Source organism: Mya arenaria, chromosome 8 (assembly GCF_026914265.1).
Source record: "Mya arenaria isolate MELC-2E11 chromosome 8, ASM2691426v1".
Taxonomy (NCBI): domain Eukaryota; kingdom Metazoa; phylum Mollusca; class Bivalvia; order Myida; family Myidae; genus Mya; species Mya arenaria.
The window spans coordinates 26,519,244-26,538,207 of NC_069129.1; the positions used below are offsets into that span (position 1 = coordinate 26,519,244).

Genomic DNA, 18,964 nt, shown 5'->3' on the forward strand with positions numbered 1-18,964 from the left:
TGAGTTATTTACACAATGCCCTTTAATTATTTATGCTGTCCCAGAATAATCTTGCTTGCAAGAATGATATTTGCAATTTCTTACAAAGATGCCTCCCTTAGATTCAAGAACGACATTCACAATTTTTTGTTACCTCTCTTTGTTGCGGGAATGGCAATTGCATTTTCTTCACAGAATTACCTCCCTTAGTTGTAAGAATGCAATTTGCAAATTCTAATGTGTAACTAACCTTTGTTTCAAGAACGATATTTGCAATTTCTTTCAAAGTTACCTCCCTTTGTTGCATGAAGGGCATTTGTAATTTCTTAAGTTTCAAGAATGACATTTGGAATTTCCTACAGAGTAACCTCCCTTAGTTGCCTCCTTTAGATGCAAGAATGACATTTGAATTTTGAGTAACTTGCCTTAGTTTCAAGAATGACATTTGATTTTTTATAGTTACCTCCCTTAGTTACAAGATTGCCATTTGCAATTTTTAACTGAGTTACCGCACTTAGTTTCAAAATTGCCATTTTTAACAGAGTAACCTCCCTTAGTTTCAAGAATGCCATTTGCATTTTTCTAGAGTAACTCTCCCTTAGTTTCAAATACATCATTTGCATTTTTTAAATGACTTACCTCCCTTAGTTTCAAGAACACCATTTGCAATTTTTAACTGAGTTACCTCCCTTAGTTTCAAGAGCACCATTTGCAATTTTTCTACAGAGTTTCATCCCTTAGTTTTAAGAATGCCATTTTAATTTTTCTACAGAGTTACCTCCCTTAGTTTCAAATATGCCATTTGCAATTTTTCACCTCACTTAGTTTCAAGAATGCCATTTGCATTTTTCTACAGTAACCTCTCTTAGTTTCAAGAACACCATTTGCATTTTTCTACAGTTACCTCTCTTAGATTGCCATTGTTTAACAGTTACCTCCCTTAGTTTCAAAATTGCCATTTTTAACAGAGTAACCTCCCTTAGTTTCAAGAATGCTATTTGCATTTTCTAGAGAACTCTCCCTTAGTTTGAAATACATCATTTGCATTTTTAAATGACACCATTTGCAATTTTTCACCTCCCTTAGTTTCAAGAATGCCATTTGCATTTTATACAGTTACCTCCCTAAGTTTCAAGAACACCATTTGCAATTTTTAACTGAGTTATCTCCTTTGGTTTCAAATACGCCATTTGCAATTTTTAACCTCCCTTAGTTTCAAGAATGCCATTTGCATTTTTCTACAGTAACCTCTTAGTTTCAAGAACACCATTTGCATTTTTCTACAGTTACCTCTCTTAGATTGCCATTGTTTAACAGTTACCTCCCTTAGTTTCAAAATTGCCATTTTTAACAGAGTAACCTCCCTTAGTTTCAAGAATGCTATTTGCATTTTCTAGAGAAATCTCCCTTAGTTTGAAATACATCATTTGCATTTTTAAATGACACCATTTGCAATTTTTCACCTCCCTTAGTTTCAAGAATGCCATTTGCATTTTATACAGTTACCTCCCTTAGTTTCAAGAACACCATTTGCAATTTTTAACTGAGTTATCTCCCTTGGTTGCAAATACGCCATTTGCAATTTTTAACCTCCCTTAGTTTCAAGAATGCCATTTGCATTTTTCTACAGAGTTACCTCCCTTGGTTTCAAAAACGCCATTTGCAATTTTTAACTGAATTACCTCCCTTAGTTTCAAGAACACCATTTGCAATTTTTAACTGAGTTACCTCCCTTGGTTTCAAATACGCCATTTGCAATTTTAACCTTCCTTAGTTTCAAGAATGCCATTTGCATTTTTCTACAAAGTCGCCTCCCTTGGTTTCAAATACGCCATTTGCAATTTTTAACTGAGTTACCTCCCTTAGTTTCAAGAACACCATTAACAATTTTTAACGCCATTTGCAATTTTGTTGGGAAAATGACATTTGCATTTGTGTATAGTTTGAATTTTATTACGATATTAAACCACACACCAAAATTTGTTCAGAATTTATTGAAGATGAAGTATACATATACATACATTTAAATCAACACAAATCCATCCATATAAACATATCTACCAGTCGAGTCCAAAATTTTAAAAGGATAATATTTTGAAGTTATCACGCAAACTGCATATCAATAGAATTATTGTATAAACATTTATCGTATAGATTCTGCCCATAATTTAATGGGGATCTCCTAGTTCTCTTAAGCTCACGTTGATACATCTCATTAAAACAGCGTCCAGATTTTCTTAGAAACTTGGCCCTATGCGTCTCATGTATATACAAGTCTTGGAATCAGTCTTTTCAATGTCCATTTTACAATCTGATTATGGTTTGTCCATACAACAGCTGTAATCCTGCAGCTTTTTTTTTTTATCTGCATACCATTTTTCTGGTATCAAATTCCAATGACATCTTTATCTATTTTGGTGTATGAGCATATACAAAATGAAACAAGCATCAAAGTCAATATTTTGGCAGATTCATTTTTTTATTGAATAAATAATCATCATATTGTGCAAAAGTGAAAATCAATTCCAAATCAAAGGCTTTGACCTAAGGTAAAGTTTTTATGATACATGGACATTTCAAAATGTCACACGAAATCACTATTAATAAAACGTCAATCCAAAGCACTATTTGGCACCTCAATAAAATGCCTTATTTCCATGCGATTTTTCAAGCTTTATGCTTTCAAAGCATAAACATCAATGTGTCACTTTTTGATAGATTCAGTGCAGGATTTTTGCTCAATGTTTTGTAATGACATCCTGTGGTAAAACAGCCAATGAGCCAGATTTTTTTGCACCAAGATTTATGATGAACTATAAAATGATGAGGCAATCTGCATCAGCTTGCGTCCCTTCTTGTCCTTTTCGCAGCTATTTCCCTCTCCTGGTAAGACAGAAATGATCAAGAATAAAACATGTCACAGAATTATGGGCCATCATGACAATGGTTACAGATAAAGAAACTTTTTTAAGAACACAACTATCTGGCCACAAAAATGATAGATAAAGCAATCTTTTTAAGAACACAACTATCTGGCTTTCATGTTTATAGATTATAAGTATCTTCTATGGCCGAGAATGTAAGATCCGACCTGAGGTAGGGTGTTTTGCGGAAACGAGGTTTCCAAGTTTTTGCAGAACACCCTGCGTGAGGGTTAGGATGAACTTAGCTATGGTAGATGCTTTTTCTCCCACTTCAGTTAAACATAATAAAGTAATAAAGTTAAAAGTAGTTTTATATTTTGCTGGAACTCTTTAAAATTTGTGTGTAGTGAAAATAATGTGCGTATAGATATGTGATAATTCGTGGTTGTCATGGATATGTGCACAGTGATTCAGATCATGTAAATACCGGTAGTCAAATTCTTCTTGAAGTAGTTCTGAGGAGAGTGCAGCATTTTTTCTTGAATGAAGCGTGAAAACTTATATATGGTGCTTTTTGAAGTGAGAAATAATCAATTTGGATTTTAAATATTTCAACAAGACAAAGATTCCATGATGCTACAGACAACGAGTCCCAACAAGGCAGGTGTTATCTTTGCCTGTGCAAGATTATAAGTATCTTCCATGGCCGAGAGTGTAAGATAGGTTCATTCCGACCCGAGCGTAGGGTGTTTTGCGGAAACGAGGTTTACCGAGTTTCCGCAAAACACCCTGCGCGAGGGTCAGGATGAACCTTTCTTACACGAGCGGCTATGGTAGATGCTTTTTCTCCCACCTCAGTTAAACAAAATTAAGTAAAAATGTATTTTTTTGCCGGAACTCTTTTGTGCTAAGTGAAAATAATTGCGTATGGATATGCAATAATTCGTGGTTGTCATGGATATTCGCGCAGTGATTCAGAGTATGTAAATGGTCTGATCGGTCTTTAAATAGTTCTAAGAAGAGTGAAGCATTATTTCTTGAAAGGTGCGTAAAAACTGTTTTCTGGTGACATTTGAAGCGAGAAATAATTAAATCGTGTTCTAAATATTGCCACCAGACAAGGTTTCCATGATGCGCTACAGACGACAGTCTTCAACAAGGGAGGTAATTACAATGTGGTGACCATTAAAAGAAGTTCCATACGGGCATTTTATCTTCGCCCGTGGGCAAGATAAGAATTTCTAGCATGGTTAAATTAATGGATCTACTTATCTGAGGTGGGAGAAAAGAATTTCCAGCATGGCCAAATTTTTAGATCTACATATCTAAGGCGGGAGAAAAAGAACACAACTATCTGGCCATCAAATTGATAGATAAAGCAATTCTTTTTAAGAACACAACTATCTGGCCTTCATGTTTATAGATAAAACATTTTTCTTTTAAGAACAGAACAATCTTGCCATCAACTTGATAGATAAAGCAATTCCTTTTAAGAACACAACAATCCTATCTGGCCATTGTTTTTTAATAGATACAAAGTCATGTGCTAAGCATTTTTTAAAGAACATACTTATCTCACCATCATTTATAAAGATAAGCAATTTTTTTCGAAACACAACTATCTGGCCAACATGTTTATAGATAAAGCATTTTTTAGTTGAAAAGAAAATTAAAAATTCAAGATATAAAAGCACACAAATTCATGTCCATCCAACAACACCTCTTAGCTGAGAACCCTAGCAATAATTTTGTTCACCAGATTTTAAAAACAACTCGGATTAACACAAATAATCAGATCAAGTTTCATGACTTACTTTTTGACCTACTCATAGAACACAATTCAAATTTGACAGACATTCTCACCAAGTTTCATGATTGAGGTAGAGAAAGAAGGTGGCTCTAGGGTGTGAGAAGTCACCTACTCATTTACCTGTCATGACCCATAATAAATCTTCACATACCAAGTTTCATGAAGACTGGTTCAACAAAATAATGACAGATGAACTCAAACATCACTTCAATCGAAAACCTAGATATTTTTTTTACATATCTTTATAATCAAAATAAACTACACACAGTTCCAAACTGGTAGAAGTCTGGTGCCAGTTCACAGAGCCAGCCTGGATCGATGACAGTCACATCTCGCATGTAGTCCTTGGTCGTCTGAACCACCTCATTGAAAACAACCCTGAAATGTATAATATAGTTTTTTATGGCAAAACAGTAAAACCTGTTGTAAAAGGTTGTCACATTTTGCAAATTATAATCACATTATTGGCATCTAGGATAACCAATGAGTTCTTCTTGTTTTTAATTCCAGTATTGTCCTTTTCTTTTTGCTGATGGAATAATATATTAAGCAGAGGAGAATTTGAACTATATATTATACACTAAAATATATACCTTTTACACAGTCTCCAATACCAAGTGCACTGACAGATATACCTTTCACACAGTCTCCAATGCCAAGTGCACTGACAGATATACCTTTCACACAGTCTCCAATGTCAAGTGCACTGACAGATATACCTTTTACACAGTCTCCAATGTCAAGTGCACTGACAGATATACCTTTCACACAGTCTCCAATGCCAAGTGCACTGACAGAGATACCTTTCACACAGTCTCCAATGCCAAGTGCACTGACAGATAAACCTTTCACACAGTCTCCAATGCCAAGTGCACTGACAGAGATACCTTTCACACAGTCTCCAATGCCAAATGCACTAACATATATACCTTTCACACAGTCTCCAATGCCAAGTGCACTGACAGAATAACCTTTCACACAGTCTCCAATGCCAAGTGCACTGACAGAAATACCTTTCACAAAGTCTCGAATGCCAAGTGCACTAACATATATACCTTTCACACAGTCTCCAATGCCAAGTGCACTGACAGATAAACCTTTCACACAGTCTCCAATGCTAGGTGCACTGACAGACATACCTTTCACACAGTCCCCAATGCTAGGTGCACTGACAGACATACCTTTCACACAGTCTCCAATGTCAAGTGCACTGACAGACATACCTTTCACACAGTCTCCAATGCTAGGTGCACTGACAGACATACCTTTCACACAGTCTCCAATGCTAGGTGCACTGACAGACATACCTTTCACACAGTCTCCAATGCCAAGTGCACTGACAAACATACCTTTCACACAGTCTCCAATGCCAAGTGCACTGACAGATATGCCTTTCACACAGTCTCCAATGCCAAGCGCACTGACAGATATGCCTTTCCCACAGTCTCCAATGCCAAGCGCACTGACAGATATGCCTTTCCCACAGTCTCCAATGCCAAGCGCACTGACAGATATGCCTTTCACACAGTCTCCAATGCCAAGCGCACTGACAGATATGCCTTTCACACAGTCTCCAATGCCAAGCGCACTGACAGATATGCCTTTCACACAGTCTCCAATGCCAAGCGCACTGACATATATACCTTTCACACAGTCTCCAATGCTAGGTGCACTGACAGACATACCTTTCACACAGTCTCCAATGCTAGGTGCACTGACAGACATACCTTTCACACAGTCTCCAATGCTAGGTGCACTGACAGATATACCTTTCACACAGTCTCCAATGCTAGGTGCACTGACAGACATACCTTTCACACAGTCTCCAATGCCAAGTGCACTGACATACATACCTTTCACACAGTCTCCAATGTCAAGTGCACTGACAGGCATACCTTTCACACAGTCTCCAATGCCAAGTGCACTGACAGACATACCTTTCACACAGTCTCCAATGCCAAGTGCACTGACAGACATACCTTTCACACAGTCTCCAATGCCAAGTGCACTGACAGACATACCTTTCACACAGTCTCCAATGCCAAGTGCACTGACAGACATACCTTTCACACAGTCTCCAATGCCAAGTGCACTGACAGACATACCTTTTACACAGTCTCCAATGCCAAGTGCACTGACAGACATACCTTTCACACAGTCTCCAATGCCAAGTGCACTGACAGACATACCTTTCACACAGTCTCCAATGCCAATTTTCACACAGTCTCCAATGCTAGGTGCACTGACAGACATACCTTTCACACAGTCTCCAATGTCAAGTGCACTGACAGACATACCTTTCACACAGTCTCCAATGCCAAGTACACTGCCAGATATACCTTTCACACAGTCTCCAATGCCAAGTGCACTGACAGACATACCTTTTACACAGTCTCCAATGTCAAGTGCACTGACAGATATACCTTTCACACAGTCTCCAATGTCAAGTGCACTGACAGACATACCTTTCACACAGTCTCCAATGCTAGGTGCACTGACAGACATACCTTTTACACAGTCTCCAATGCCAAGTGCACTGACACACATACCTTTCACACAGTCTCCAATGCCAAGTGCACTGACAGATATACCTTTCACACAGTCTCCAATGCTAGGTGCACTGACAGACATACCTTTCACACAGTCTCAAATGCTAGGTGCACTGACAGACATACCTTTCACACAGTCTCCAATGCTAGGTGCACTGACAGACATACCTTTCACACAGTCTCCAATGCTAGGTGCACTGACAGACATACCTTTCACACAGTCTCCAATGCCAAGTGCACTGACAGATATACCTTTCACACAGTCTCCAATGCTAGGTGCACTGACAGACATACCTTTCACACAGTCTCCAATGCTAGGTGCACTGACAGACATACCTTTCACACAGTCTCCAATGCTAGGTGCACTGACAGATATACCTTTCACACAGTCTCCAATGCTAGGTGCACTGACAGACATACCTTTCACACAGTCTCCAATGCTAGGTGCACTGACAGACATACCTTTCACACAATGTCAAGTGCACTGACAGACATACCTTTCACACAGTCTCCAATGCCAAGTGCACTGACATATATACCTTTCACACAGTCTCCAATGTCAAGTCAAAGTTTCCTTTGTTAATTGCTATACTAGGTGTATATACCTACCATTTTGGGGGCTTCTCTGTGTACAACACAGAGGTGGGATGTATATACAGGGTGTGGTCATCCCTTACAGTACGGTACACTCCACTCGGGTGAAATCGTGCTGTGTTGGCAAAAAGGCCCGCTGTGATGCACTTGCATAGCGGCTCAACATCCTCTGCAAATAAAGAAGAAATAAAATACAAAAACTATTTAAAAAAAATTCAGTAGTTGATATTTTCTCAGGAAAGAACATCCTACAATTTATAGATAATTATGTGGTACATGATAATTATTTGCTAGCTCTAAGAAATTTGATACCTATGTTGTTGGTTTAATAAAAACGGGCACAATTTGTTTATGCACATTCCGACTGCTAATTTTTTTCAAAGTCCATAAAAAGTAGTTCTGTGAAATAGCTGAATTTGTTTTCTTGTAGGTTAAAGTACAGCTACATTTAAGAAACCTAGAACAGAAAGAGTACTGTTGGATGTCGGAGACAAACATAGTCTGTAATCTTCAAATATTTTAGCGACAGGAGTTGATTATATGTATCAGTGTTACCACATTTTATGACAAGTTTCATGTAAGTATATTTTAGGATTTATAAAGGTCTGCCTGGGTTCATTGCCTGCATAATGGCTTCACAGCACAGTTTGCCATCATGACTTAATTTAAGTGTATTGAAAAGCCATTCTTAAGTGACAATTAGTTCATATCTAGATATCGCAGAGCTAGAGACAAGGAGATCTGGTAGGGATGCCCATGCTCTTCTCAAATAGTTCCCTTGGTTCTTAAACATGACTGGTGTAAAGAACCAATACATGGTACAGTTTGGTTTGTGGTCACCAAGCTGGACAAGTGGTTTTCCTCTATGTACTCTGGTTCCCCCTACAACACAAGACCACACTCGTGCATAAACCAACAAGAGTGATTAATAAAATGTTTGTCATAACATGATTCACAATCGTTAAATTAATAAGTTTAAACAAACAAAATACATGGTACACCCTTGGCTTAAACCAGTACTTAAATTAATACTCCAAATTTTCCAGTTCTACCATCTAATGCCAAATGCCAGGCACTACGGGTCACAACTGATGTAAACAAATAATTAAGTGACATTAATGCACCAGTCAATTGTAACCAAGGCCCCTCCGGGTCCGGGGAATAGCGGGGACTTTGAATTTGGGTCCAGCCAAGCCCGGGTAAAACCCCCACCCTGCAGAAAGGAACTGATGGTAAAATCCCCGCCAAATGCCCCCGCACCCCAGGGACCCTAAGTTAGGCACATTCCCCGCTATATTTGTCGTGAATACAAAACCACTGCATTCACCCGGCACTGCGGGGCCACCGGGAAGGTCAAAAACACGGCCAATTTTCCCGGCTATCCCGGGTATATCCCTGGACCTTGGGCGGCCGTGGTTACAATTGACCGGTGCATAATTTCGAAATAACTTTTTTGACATGAAGGATATGAAAATTTTTCTTAGCCTATAAAAGACTTTGCTATTTTCTGCTTCTACAGGTGTGAACTATTTAAGATTTGCTTGTATTTTAATGATGCAATCCTTAGCCATAATTTCAATTTGACGGAATTTTGTATAACAATGCAACACTCCAATTTTGGTTTCATGTATGCACATAATTGAAAGGGATATAATACACTTATTAATGACTTTATAGTTAAAATGAGTTTTTTCCCTTTGAAATTAAAAAATGATTTCAAGTAACTACTATTCAAGTAAAGAACCAGTACCATTTATCGTACACAATACTATAAATTCCACTAATGATAAAGTTCATGATAATACAGCAATTTATGTATATGTAGAAATTAAATTAAAAAACACTGCTTTTTTATGGTTACACAAACATCATAGAAGGAACAGTCACTCTTTATTTTGTATAAACATTAAAAGTTTACTAAAACTCGAATGAAATTTGTGCGACAACAAGCCGTACAGATTACAAATATTATGGTGAATATCTAAGATATTGCATGACAACGAATTACCTATGCTGACAACAACAAGGATCCTATGACAATTACCTCCAATTTATTTCTTCAAAAATAACAGACCAACTAAAAATATAATGAAAAAAAAGATCGAGACTTCCAGGAAAACAGAAACCATTTTCGCAGAAAATTTTCAGCACAATGCAGAAAGATAATTGCTTACTGCATTGGAAATGTCACTTGCGTTAAAAGGTTTCACTTAGAGGGTGCACCCTAATTTCCAGCCGACATTTTCATTTTCCAGGAACCTACACAGTTTGATCTCCTAGAGTTGGTAATTGGACTAAGTTTTACAACTGATTAGGTAAAAAAAAAAAGTTCTTGTTTCTGGTCAGGGGCCTCAAAGGGATTTTTTTTTTTTTTTTTTTTTTTTTAATAAACCTTTGGATCGGAATGTTGAATGTATTGTCTTCGAGCATTAGCACAGTACTGTAAGCTCCTTTGAGTAGGATCGAATGACTTAAGACTTGTTTGTAGTAAAAAATATCCAATTTTATTTATTTAATAAACAACAATATTTATAAATCATCTAGTTCAAAATACTACGATGTAGAACCTATAAATACCGGGGAAATACCTTTCGTTACTAAAAATAGCAACATCTGGCCACCGAAATATGTTCGTTGCGATCTGTTACGAAGACTGGCGATATATTTTAATGTTATCGAAGTTGTACCTGTATGTGTTGAGTTAAAAAGGATGCTTGTATTATTTTTTATGTAATCCGATGCAACCTTGTCAAAATCCAATAAGCGATGGCATTTTTTTTGCTTTTACTTTCAGTTTCATTTTCACCTTAGGATTCTTCCGGAAGTAAACAAAAACATTCAGCGTTCCTATTGCCAATATCCCAACATTGTTCCTTTATAAAAATGGCAGAGCAATCCACATGTTATGTAATAGAACTTAACTGTAGATACACCCGGATTTATGTCAAATAGTTCTCCTTTCACTTTCATTAAAATTGACAGGAAGTAAACCTAAAAGCATCTGTTTCCCGTGCTTTTTGGACCATGTGCATGCGCAGGAGAGCTAGATGAATTTTTTTTTTTAACCATTTACAAACTTCCAAGTTTTATCTTTTATTTTTAGTTAATAGGTGAAATTGAATTAAATAACATTTCAATTGTTGATATAGAAACATTGTTGTTCGTAGTTAGCTTAAACTGCCGAAGGTATCCATTTACATAATGGCGGAGTTATTCACCACATTGAGTTTGACTGCTGTTAATGGACAGGGTTGTTCACTTGTAACTTCGGGCATTAATTGCTATTGACATGTGTTTACTTTAAAGACACTTTAGTTGAATAAACAAACATTCAGCACATGGTTTGCGGCCCCATTGATCTTCAGTTTTAGGACTAACGACTCTTGCACTGAAATTCTCTTGGGTCAGAGGACACTTACTTGCGAACTTCGGGTCATTGACGATATCTCACAAGAGGTAAGGTCCATTGAAAGCCCTGTTTAAATATCTTGTCGGATAGCATGGTTTATTTTTCGTATCCAGTATCGTTCTCCCGGGACTCAGGTCTACAAAAATTATTTTGGGGCAAAAAAAAAAGAGTATGGTCGGGGGTAAAAAGTATGGTCGGTCGGGTGACCAGAAACAAGAACTTTTTTTTTGGGGCCTTATCAGAGATCAACTAGAGAAATATGGCAGGTTCCTAAAAACTGACAATTTGCCAGTCCATTTATAAGTGTCCGAACTTTTAGGAGTTTTTTTTCCGTTTTTTTTTTTTAGTAGCTCTGGGATATAATGTCCATATCCATTCAGATCACATTTGGTGTTGATTGAACAAAGGCTTCTAAAGTTATTGATCAAACATGACCAATTTTAGATAATTTCTAAAATTAAAGGGTGATAACTCTGGAGTGACATCAAACCTGTCCGAGAAATTATGCCAATGCACATTCTGACCAAATTTGGTGATGATTCAAGAAAGGCTTCTAAAGATACTCATAGGACAACATACTGGACATAGCCCACCCTCCTGTACGGTGCAGGTAAAACTATAATATGTCCCATTCTATGAACAAGCGTATAAAAACTGATGAATGATCGATTCATAATAAAACATCTTCATGTGTGTACAAACACTTTTAAGTTTTGCAAACGGGCCTCCATATTCGTTTCATTACCACATATTTCCTATGCTGACTTGTCAGCTACATTATTTTCCTTCATCTAGAAAGTATCTATTTTGAAAGAGGAGAAATGGGACTTAAATTGTTTTTATAAACATTGGCAGAAACAACAAATCTAAAGAACATGTTTTCAACAAGCAGATACATTAAATTGATAGATTCAAAATAGATATTGGAATGGAAATGAAGTGTTGGTAAAATATTCCAACCAAAGCATTTATATAATATGGCTGCAAAGTGATGCACTCTTATGAGAGTTAGTTAATTATGAGATATGAGTTTGTTTGCACTTGTTTGAAATAAAAGAATATCTATATAGTGCAGCCAAAGTTTCAACAAAGACTGACCAATCAATACAAATATTTGGTTCGGAACAATTGATTTTTCAAAGATTTGACCAAGTTTCATGACCATGGAAACATTTTGATTAAAATTGAAATTGAGTATTGGACCAAATAAAGTCTCTATAGGTGTTCCAAATATTTTACTAAGATTTGACCTTATAAACTAGTTTTTGACCCAATGTGACTGATTTTTACAAGCAGTCAAGATTTCATCTTACCTGACGAAAGCAACGATTCTATAACAATTACATCGTTCTTATTTCTTCAAAAAACATTAACAGACAAACTGAAAATGCAGAAAGGGGAATCTTCCATAAAAAAAGACACAATTTTCTGGGATTTTTTTTAGAAAGATAATTGCTTACTGCAACTGAAATGTCATTTGTATTAATAGGTTTCACATGGGGAATGCACCTTGAATTTCTAGCGGACATTTTCATTTTTTAGGAATCTAGTTTGTCTGTAAAATTGATCGCTAGTATTGGAAATCAGGCTAAATTTTACAACTTTACTTATAAATTCCAAAGTCTAAAAGAATGCTATTTAGGTGTATATAAATTAAATGCTAGATTTTCATCCCCGCCCGCTTTCTATAGAAAATAGACATTGAATTGGATGAGTGGCTGTAGGCGGACCTTTAAACACCTGCAAAAGTTAAAATTCTTCATGATTTAGTCTATAACTTCATGACTGCCTATCTACAATTTCATTGGCTGTAAATGTAGGTTGTATTCTAAGTAATAGTTAGTACATATTGTATAAAATCTTAATGATTAAGAAGGGTGGAACATTAATTAGTCACTATGTTTTCTGCAGGTGCCAGAGGACCAAATTATAGCGTCGTGTCTGTGAAGTTGTAAAGCTGCAAGCCACTGGTACTAATTTTTGAAGCGGATAGGCGACTTCATTGGTTGAAATGTGGGTTGTATTTGATAAAATATTACATTTTAATGAAGTAATGGAGTAAAATTGCCAAAACATGGGCAATTAGATATTTTTAAAGCTTTTATATTGATATTGTCACTATAAAAGTGTTTTTGATTGATTCAATTGTGGAAGTGTATATACTCCCAAATTAAGTTTATGTTTTTGTTTTTTATACCTAGAGAAGTAATGTTAGGTGTTTAAAATTAAGAATGCAACAACAATATCCAAAAAAATCAACACACAATGGATTAGTGATGTATTTTGTTCGGATTTAAATTTGTGAATATGTTGATTCACGAAAAAGATGAATACTTTATATTTAAACTCACGAAAATAACAAGAGGGCCAAGATCTTGCCCTATATCGCTCACATGATTAGACAAAGCGAGGGTTCTAAGTTATTGATCCGACAACATACTGGATGATGGCTGCCCGCCCATACGGGGCAGGTGAAACTATTTAACAGAGGGTCACCTTTGGAACACTTCTGTGAGAATATTTTGAAATCAGGCTAATAGTTTCTGAAGAGAAGATTTCCATATAGACTTATTATGAGTGAAAAGAAGCCCCGCCCCTGGCAGTCATGTTTTTTACAAATCAACATGGGGTGAAGGAATTTGATACAAAGTCATGTAAGGAACATTTCTGTGAAATTATTTAAAAATCAGGCAAGTGGTTTCTGAGAAGAAGTTTTTCCTTTTGGTTGCCATGGCAACCAAAAATCAACATGGATCAACTTTTATTGAGGGACACTGGAAGAGGACCACCCAAGGAACATTCGTGTGAAGTTTGGTTGAAATTGCCCCAGTGGATGTGGAGAAGAAGTTGTTTGAATTAAGGAAAATGTTGACGAGTTAAGGACAATAGACAATCACCCTATCACAATAGCTCATGTTATGCAATTTGTGCTCAGGTGCGCTAAAAATCAACAGTGATTATAATGCAAAATGCTCATTCTGAAAAATATCACAGATTTTTTCTAACAAAGATTTTTTCATATAGTTAATACTTGAACCAAGGTGGACTCTTTTCCAAATGAAATAAAATACAGATAAGAAAATTCTTGAAAATCCAGACTGCAACCTGAAACTGATGGATGGTCTCTGTAAAATATCTTTTCCTACTTATGCCCATAAATCACACATAAAGCCTGGCTCTCACAGTCACAATTTGCCCAGGCAGTAATCATAATGAATCAGCTGCACATGGCCCAAATTAAACATTAATGGAGTAAATATGGCAGCATATGTGTATGACTGAGGATAATTCCTCCCCATTGCTAAATATCTAAAATTCTCAATTATGTAAATAAAATTAAGATAAGTCCTGAGCTCCATTCAATAAGATATCTGAGTCGCAAACCTAGACCTGCTTAAGTTTTCTTGGGTACACGCAAACCTAGACCTGCTTAAGATTTCTTGGGTACACGCAAACCTAGACCTGCTTAAGATTTCTTGGGTACACGCTTACAGGCAGAATCTATGCGATAAATGTCTTAACAATATTTCTATGGAACTCAGTGTGTGCCAAAAACAAGGTTCATAATGCCTTGAAAATTATGATCTTAAGCCCTTATGATCTTTATTGGTACAGGGCCCTGGTCTTTCACTCTAAATAGTCATTTGATAGCAGTCACGATAAACCACGACAATCCACATGGCTGCAGGACCATGTCCTGTCGAGTAACGACTGCTCCATCCAATAGCTGCAGGACCATGTCCTGTTGAGTAATGACTGCACTGTCCAATAGCTGAAGGACCATGTCCTGTCGAGTAACGACTGCACTGTTCAATGGCTGCAGGACCATGTCCTGTTGAGTAATGACTGCACTGTCCAATAGCTGAAGGACCATGTCCTGTCGAGTAACGACTGCACTGTCCAATGGCTGCAGGACCATGTCCTGTTGAGTAAAGACTGCTCTGTCCAATGGCTGCAGGACCATGTCCTGTTGAGTAATGACTGCACTGTCCAATGGCTGCAGGACCATGTCCTGTCGAGTAACAACTACACTGTCCAATGGCTGCAGGACCATACCCTGTCCAGTAATGACTGCACTATCCAATGGCTGCAGGACCATGTCCTGTCGAGTAACAACTGCTCTATCTAATGGCTGCAGGACCATACCCTGTCAAGTAATGACTGCACTATCCAATGGCTGCAGGACCACGTCCTGTCGAGTAACGACTGCTCTATCCAATGGCTGCAGGACCATGTCCTGTCAGTAACAACTGCACTGTCCAATGGCTGCAGAACCATGTCCTGTCGAGTAACGACTGCTCTATCCAATGGCTGCAGGACCATGTCCTGTTCATAAACGACTGCACTGTCCAATGGCTGCAGGTCCATGTCCTGTCAAGTAACGACTGCACTGTCCAATGGCTGCAGGACCATGTCCTTTCAAGTAACGACTGCCCTATCCAATGGCTGCAAGACCATGTCCTTTTAAGTAACGACTGCCCTATACAATGAATGCAGGACCATGTCCTTTCAAGTAACGACAGCTCTATCCAATGGTTGCAGGACCATGTCCTGTCGAGTAATAACTGCACTGTCCAATGGCTGCAGGACCATGTCCTTTCAAGTAATGACTGCTCCATCTAATGGCTGCAGGACCATGTCCTGTTGAGTAACGACTGCACAATCCAATGGCTGCAGGACCATGTCCTGTTGAGTAATGACTGCTCCATCCAATAGCTGCAGGACCATGTCCTGTCGAGTAACGACTGCTCTATCCAATGGCTGCAGGACCATGTCCTTTCAAGTAACGACTGCCCTATCCAATGGCTGCAAGACCATGTCCTTTTAAGTAACGACTGCCCTATACAATGAATGCAGGACCATGTCCTTTCAAGTAACGACAGCTCTATCCAATGGTTGCAGGACCATGTCCTGTCGAGTAATAACTGCACTGTCCAATGGCTGCAGGACCATGTCCTTTCAAGTAATGACTGCTCCATCTAATGGCTGCAGGACCATGTCCTGTTGAGTAACGACTGCACAATCCAATGGCTGCAGGACCATGTCCTGTTGAGTAATGACGGCTCCATCCAATGGCTGCAGGACCATGTCCTGTCGAGTAACGACTGCTCTATCCAATGGCTGCAGGACCATGTCCTGTCAAGTAATGACTGCTCTATCCAATGGCTGCAGGACCATACCCTGTCAAGTAATGACTGCTCAAACCAACGGCTGCAGAACCATGTCCTGTCGAGTAACGACTGCTCTATCCAATAGCTGCAGGACCATGTCCTGTCAAGTAATGACTGCACTATCCAATGGCTGCAGGACCATGTCTTGTTGAGTATTGCCTGCTCTACCCAATGGCTGCAGAACCATGTCCTTTTGAGTAAAGACTGCTCTATCCAATGGCTGCAGGACCATGTCCTGTCAAGTAACTACTGCTCTATCCAATGGATGCAGGACCATGTCCTGTCAAGTAATGACTGCACTATCCAATGGCTGCAGGGCCAGGTCTTGTCAAGTAATGACTGCACAATCCAATGGCTGCTGGACCATGTCCTGTCGAGGAACGACTGCTCTATCCAATGGCTGCAGGACCATGTCCTGTCAAGTAATGACTGCACTATCCAATGGCTGCAGGACCACATCCTGTCAAGTTTAAAAGACTGCTCTATCCAACGGTTGCAGGACCATGTCCTGTTCAGTAACGACTGCTCTATCCAATGGCTGCAGAACTATGTCCTGTTGAGTAACGACTGTTTTATCCAATGGCTGCAGGGCCATGTTCTGTCAAGTAAGGACTGCTCTATCCAATGGCTGTACGACTTTGTCCTGTCAAGTAACGACTGCTCTTTCCAATGGCTGTACGATTATGTCCTGTCAAGTAACGACTGCTCTATCCAATAGCTGCAGGACAATGTTCTATATATGGAGATACAACTGCACTATCCATTATGGCTGCAGGACTATGTCCTATGGAGATACGACTGCACTATCCAATGGATGCAGGACTATGACCTATGGAGACATGACTGCACTATCCAATGGCTGAAGGACTATATCCTATGATGGAGATACGACTGCACTATCCAATGGCTGAAGGACTATGACCTATGGAGATATGACTGCACTATCCAATGGCTGAAGGACTATATCCTATGATGGAGATACGACTGCACTATCCAATGGCTGAAGAACTATATCCTATGATGGAGATATGACTGCACTATCCAATGGCTGAAGGACTATGTCCTATGGAGATACGACTGCACTATCCAATGGCTGATAGACTATATCCTATGATGGAGATATGACTGCACTATCCAATGGCTGAAGGACTATGTCCTATGATGGAGATACGACTGCACTATCCATTATGGATGCAGGACTATGACCTATGGAGATACGACTGCACTATCCAATGGCTGAAGGACTATGACCTATGGAGATACGACTGCACTATCCAATGGCTGAAGGACTATGACCTATGGAGATACGACTGCACTATCCAATGGCTGAAGAACTATATCCTATGATGGAGATACGACTGCACTATCCAATGGCTGAAGGACTATATCCTATGATGGAGATACGACTGCACTATCCAATGGCTGAAGGACAATATCCTATGATGGAGATACGACTGCACTATCCAATGGCTGAAGGACTATATCCTATGATGGAGATATAACTGCACTATCCAATGGCTGAAGGACTATGACCTATGGAGATACGACTGCACTATCCAATGGCTGAAGGACTATATCCTATGATGGAGATACGACTGCACTATCCAATGGCTGAAGGACTATGTCCTATGGAGATACGACTGCACTATCCAATGGCTGAAGGACTATAACCTATGATGGAGATATGACTGCACTATCCAATGGCTGAAGGACTATATCCTATGATGGAGATACGACTGCACTATCCAACGGCTGAAGGACTATGACCTATGGAGATACGACTGCACTATCCAACGGCTGAAGGACTATGACCTATGGAGATACGACTGCACTATCCAACGGCTGAAGGACTATATCCTATGATGGAGATACGACTGCACTATCCAATGGCTGAAGGACTATGACCTATGGAGATACGACTGCACTATCCAACGGCTGAAGGACTATATCCTATGATGGAGATATGACTGCACTATCCAATGGCTGAAGGACTATGACCTATGGAGATACGACTGCACTATCCAACGGCTGAAGGACTATATCCTATGATGGAGATATGACTGCACTATCCAATGGCTGAAGGACTATATCCTATGATGGAGATATGACTGCACTATCCAATGGCTGAAGGACTATATCCTATGATGGAGATACGACTGCACTATCCAATGGCTGAAGGACTATATCCTATGATGGAGATATGACTGCACTATCCAATGGCTGAAGGACTATATCCTATGATGGAGATATAACTGCACTATCCAATGGCTGAAGGACTATATCCTATGATGGAGATACGACTGCACTATCCAATGGCTGAAGGACTATGTCCTATGGAGATACCACTGCACTATCCAATGGATGAAGGACTATGTCCTATGATGGAGATACGACTGCACTATCAAACATCTGTAGGACTATGTCAATACAACAATTTTGAAAAGATCTTAGGAAATATAGTAGCACCTTGACAGTTTTGAACAGAGAATGTTGGCAATTGAAGCCAAATAGGTCACAGTGAGAGCCAGGCTTAAGTGAAGAACATTGTTACAAAATAACGCCATTTTAACATGCGTATCAACAAAAAT

At 38.8% G+C, this 18,964-nt stretch overlaps 1 protein-coding gene across 1 annotated transcript in view; it reads right to left on the bottom strand.

The window, feature by feature from the left end:
- Positions 1-2,005: 2,005 nt before the first annotated feature.
- The window catches only part of LOC128242662 (probable ATP-dependent RNA helicase DHX35), a 213,508-nt gene continuing 196,549 nt past the window's right edge, over positions 2,006-18,964 (bottom strand). Inside the window, exons 23-25 of the mRNA XM_052959902.1 lie at positions 7,812-7,965; positions 4,920-5,031; positions 2,006-2,862 (exon numbers count right to left, since the gene is read on the bottom strand). Of these exons, the coding sequence (XP_052815862.1) occupies positions 2,818-2,862; positions 4,920-5,031; positions 7,812-7,965 (311 nt within the window). The 3' untranslated portion in view covers positions 2,006-2,817. The remainder of the gene's footprint in view (positions 2,863-4,919; positions 5,032-7,811; positions 7,966-18,964) is intronic.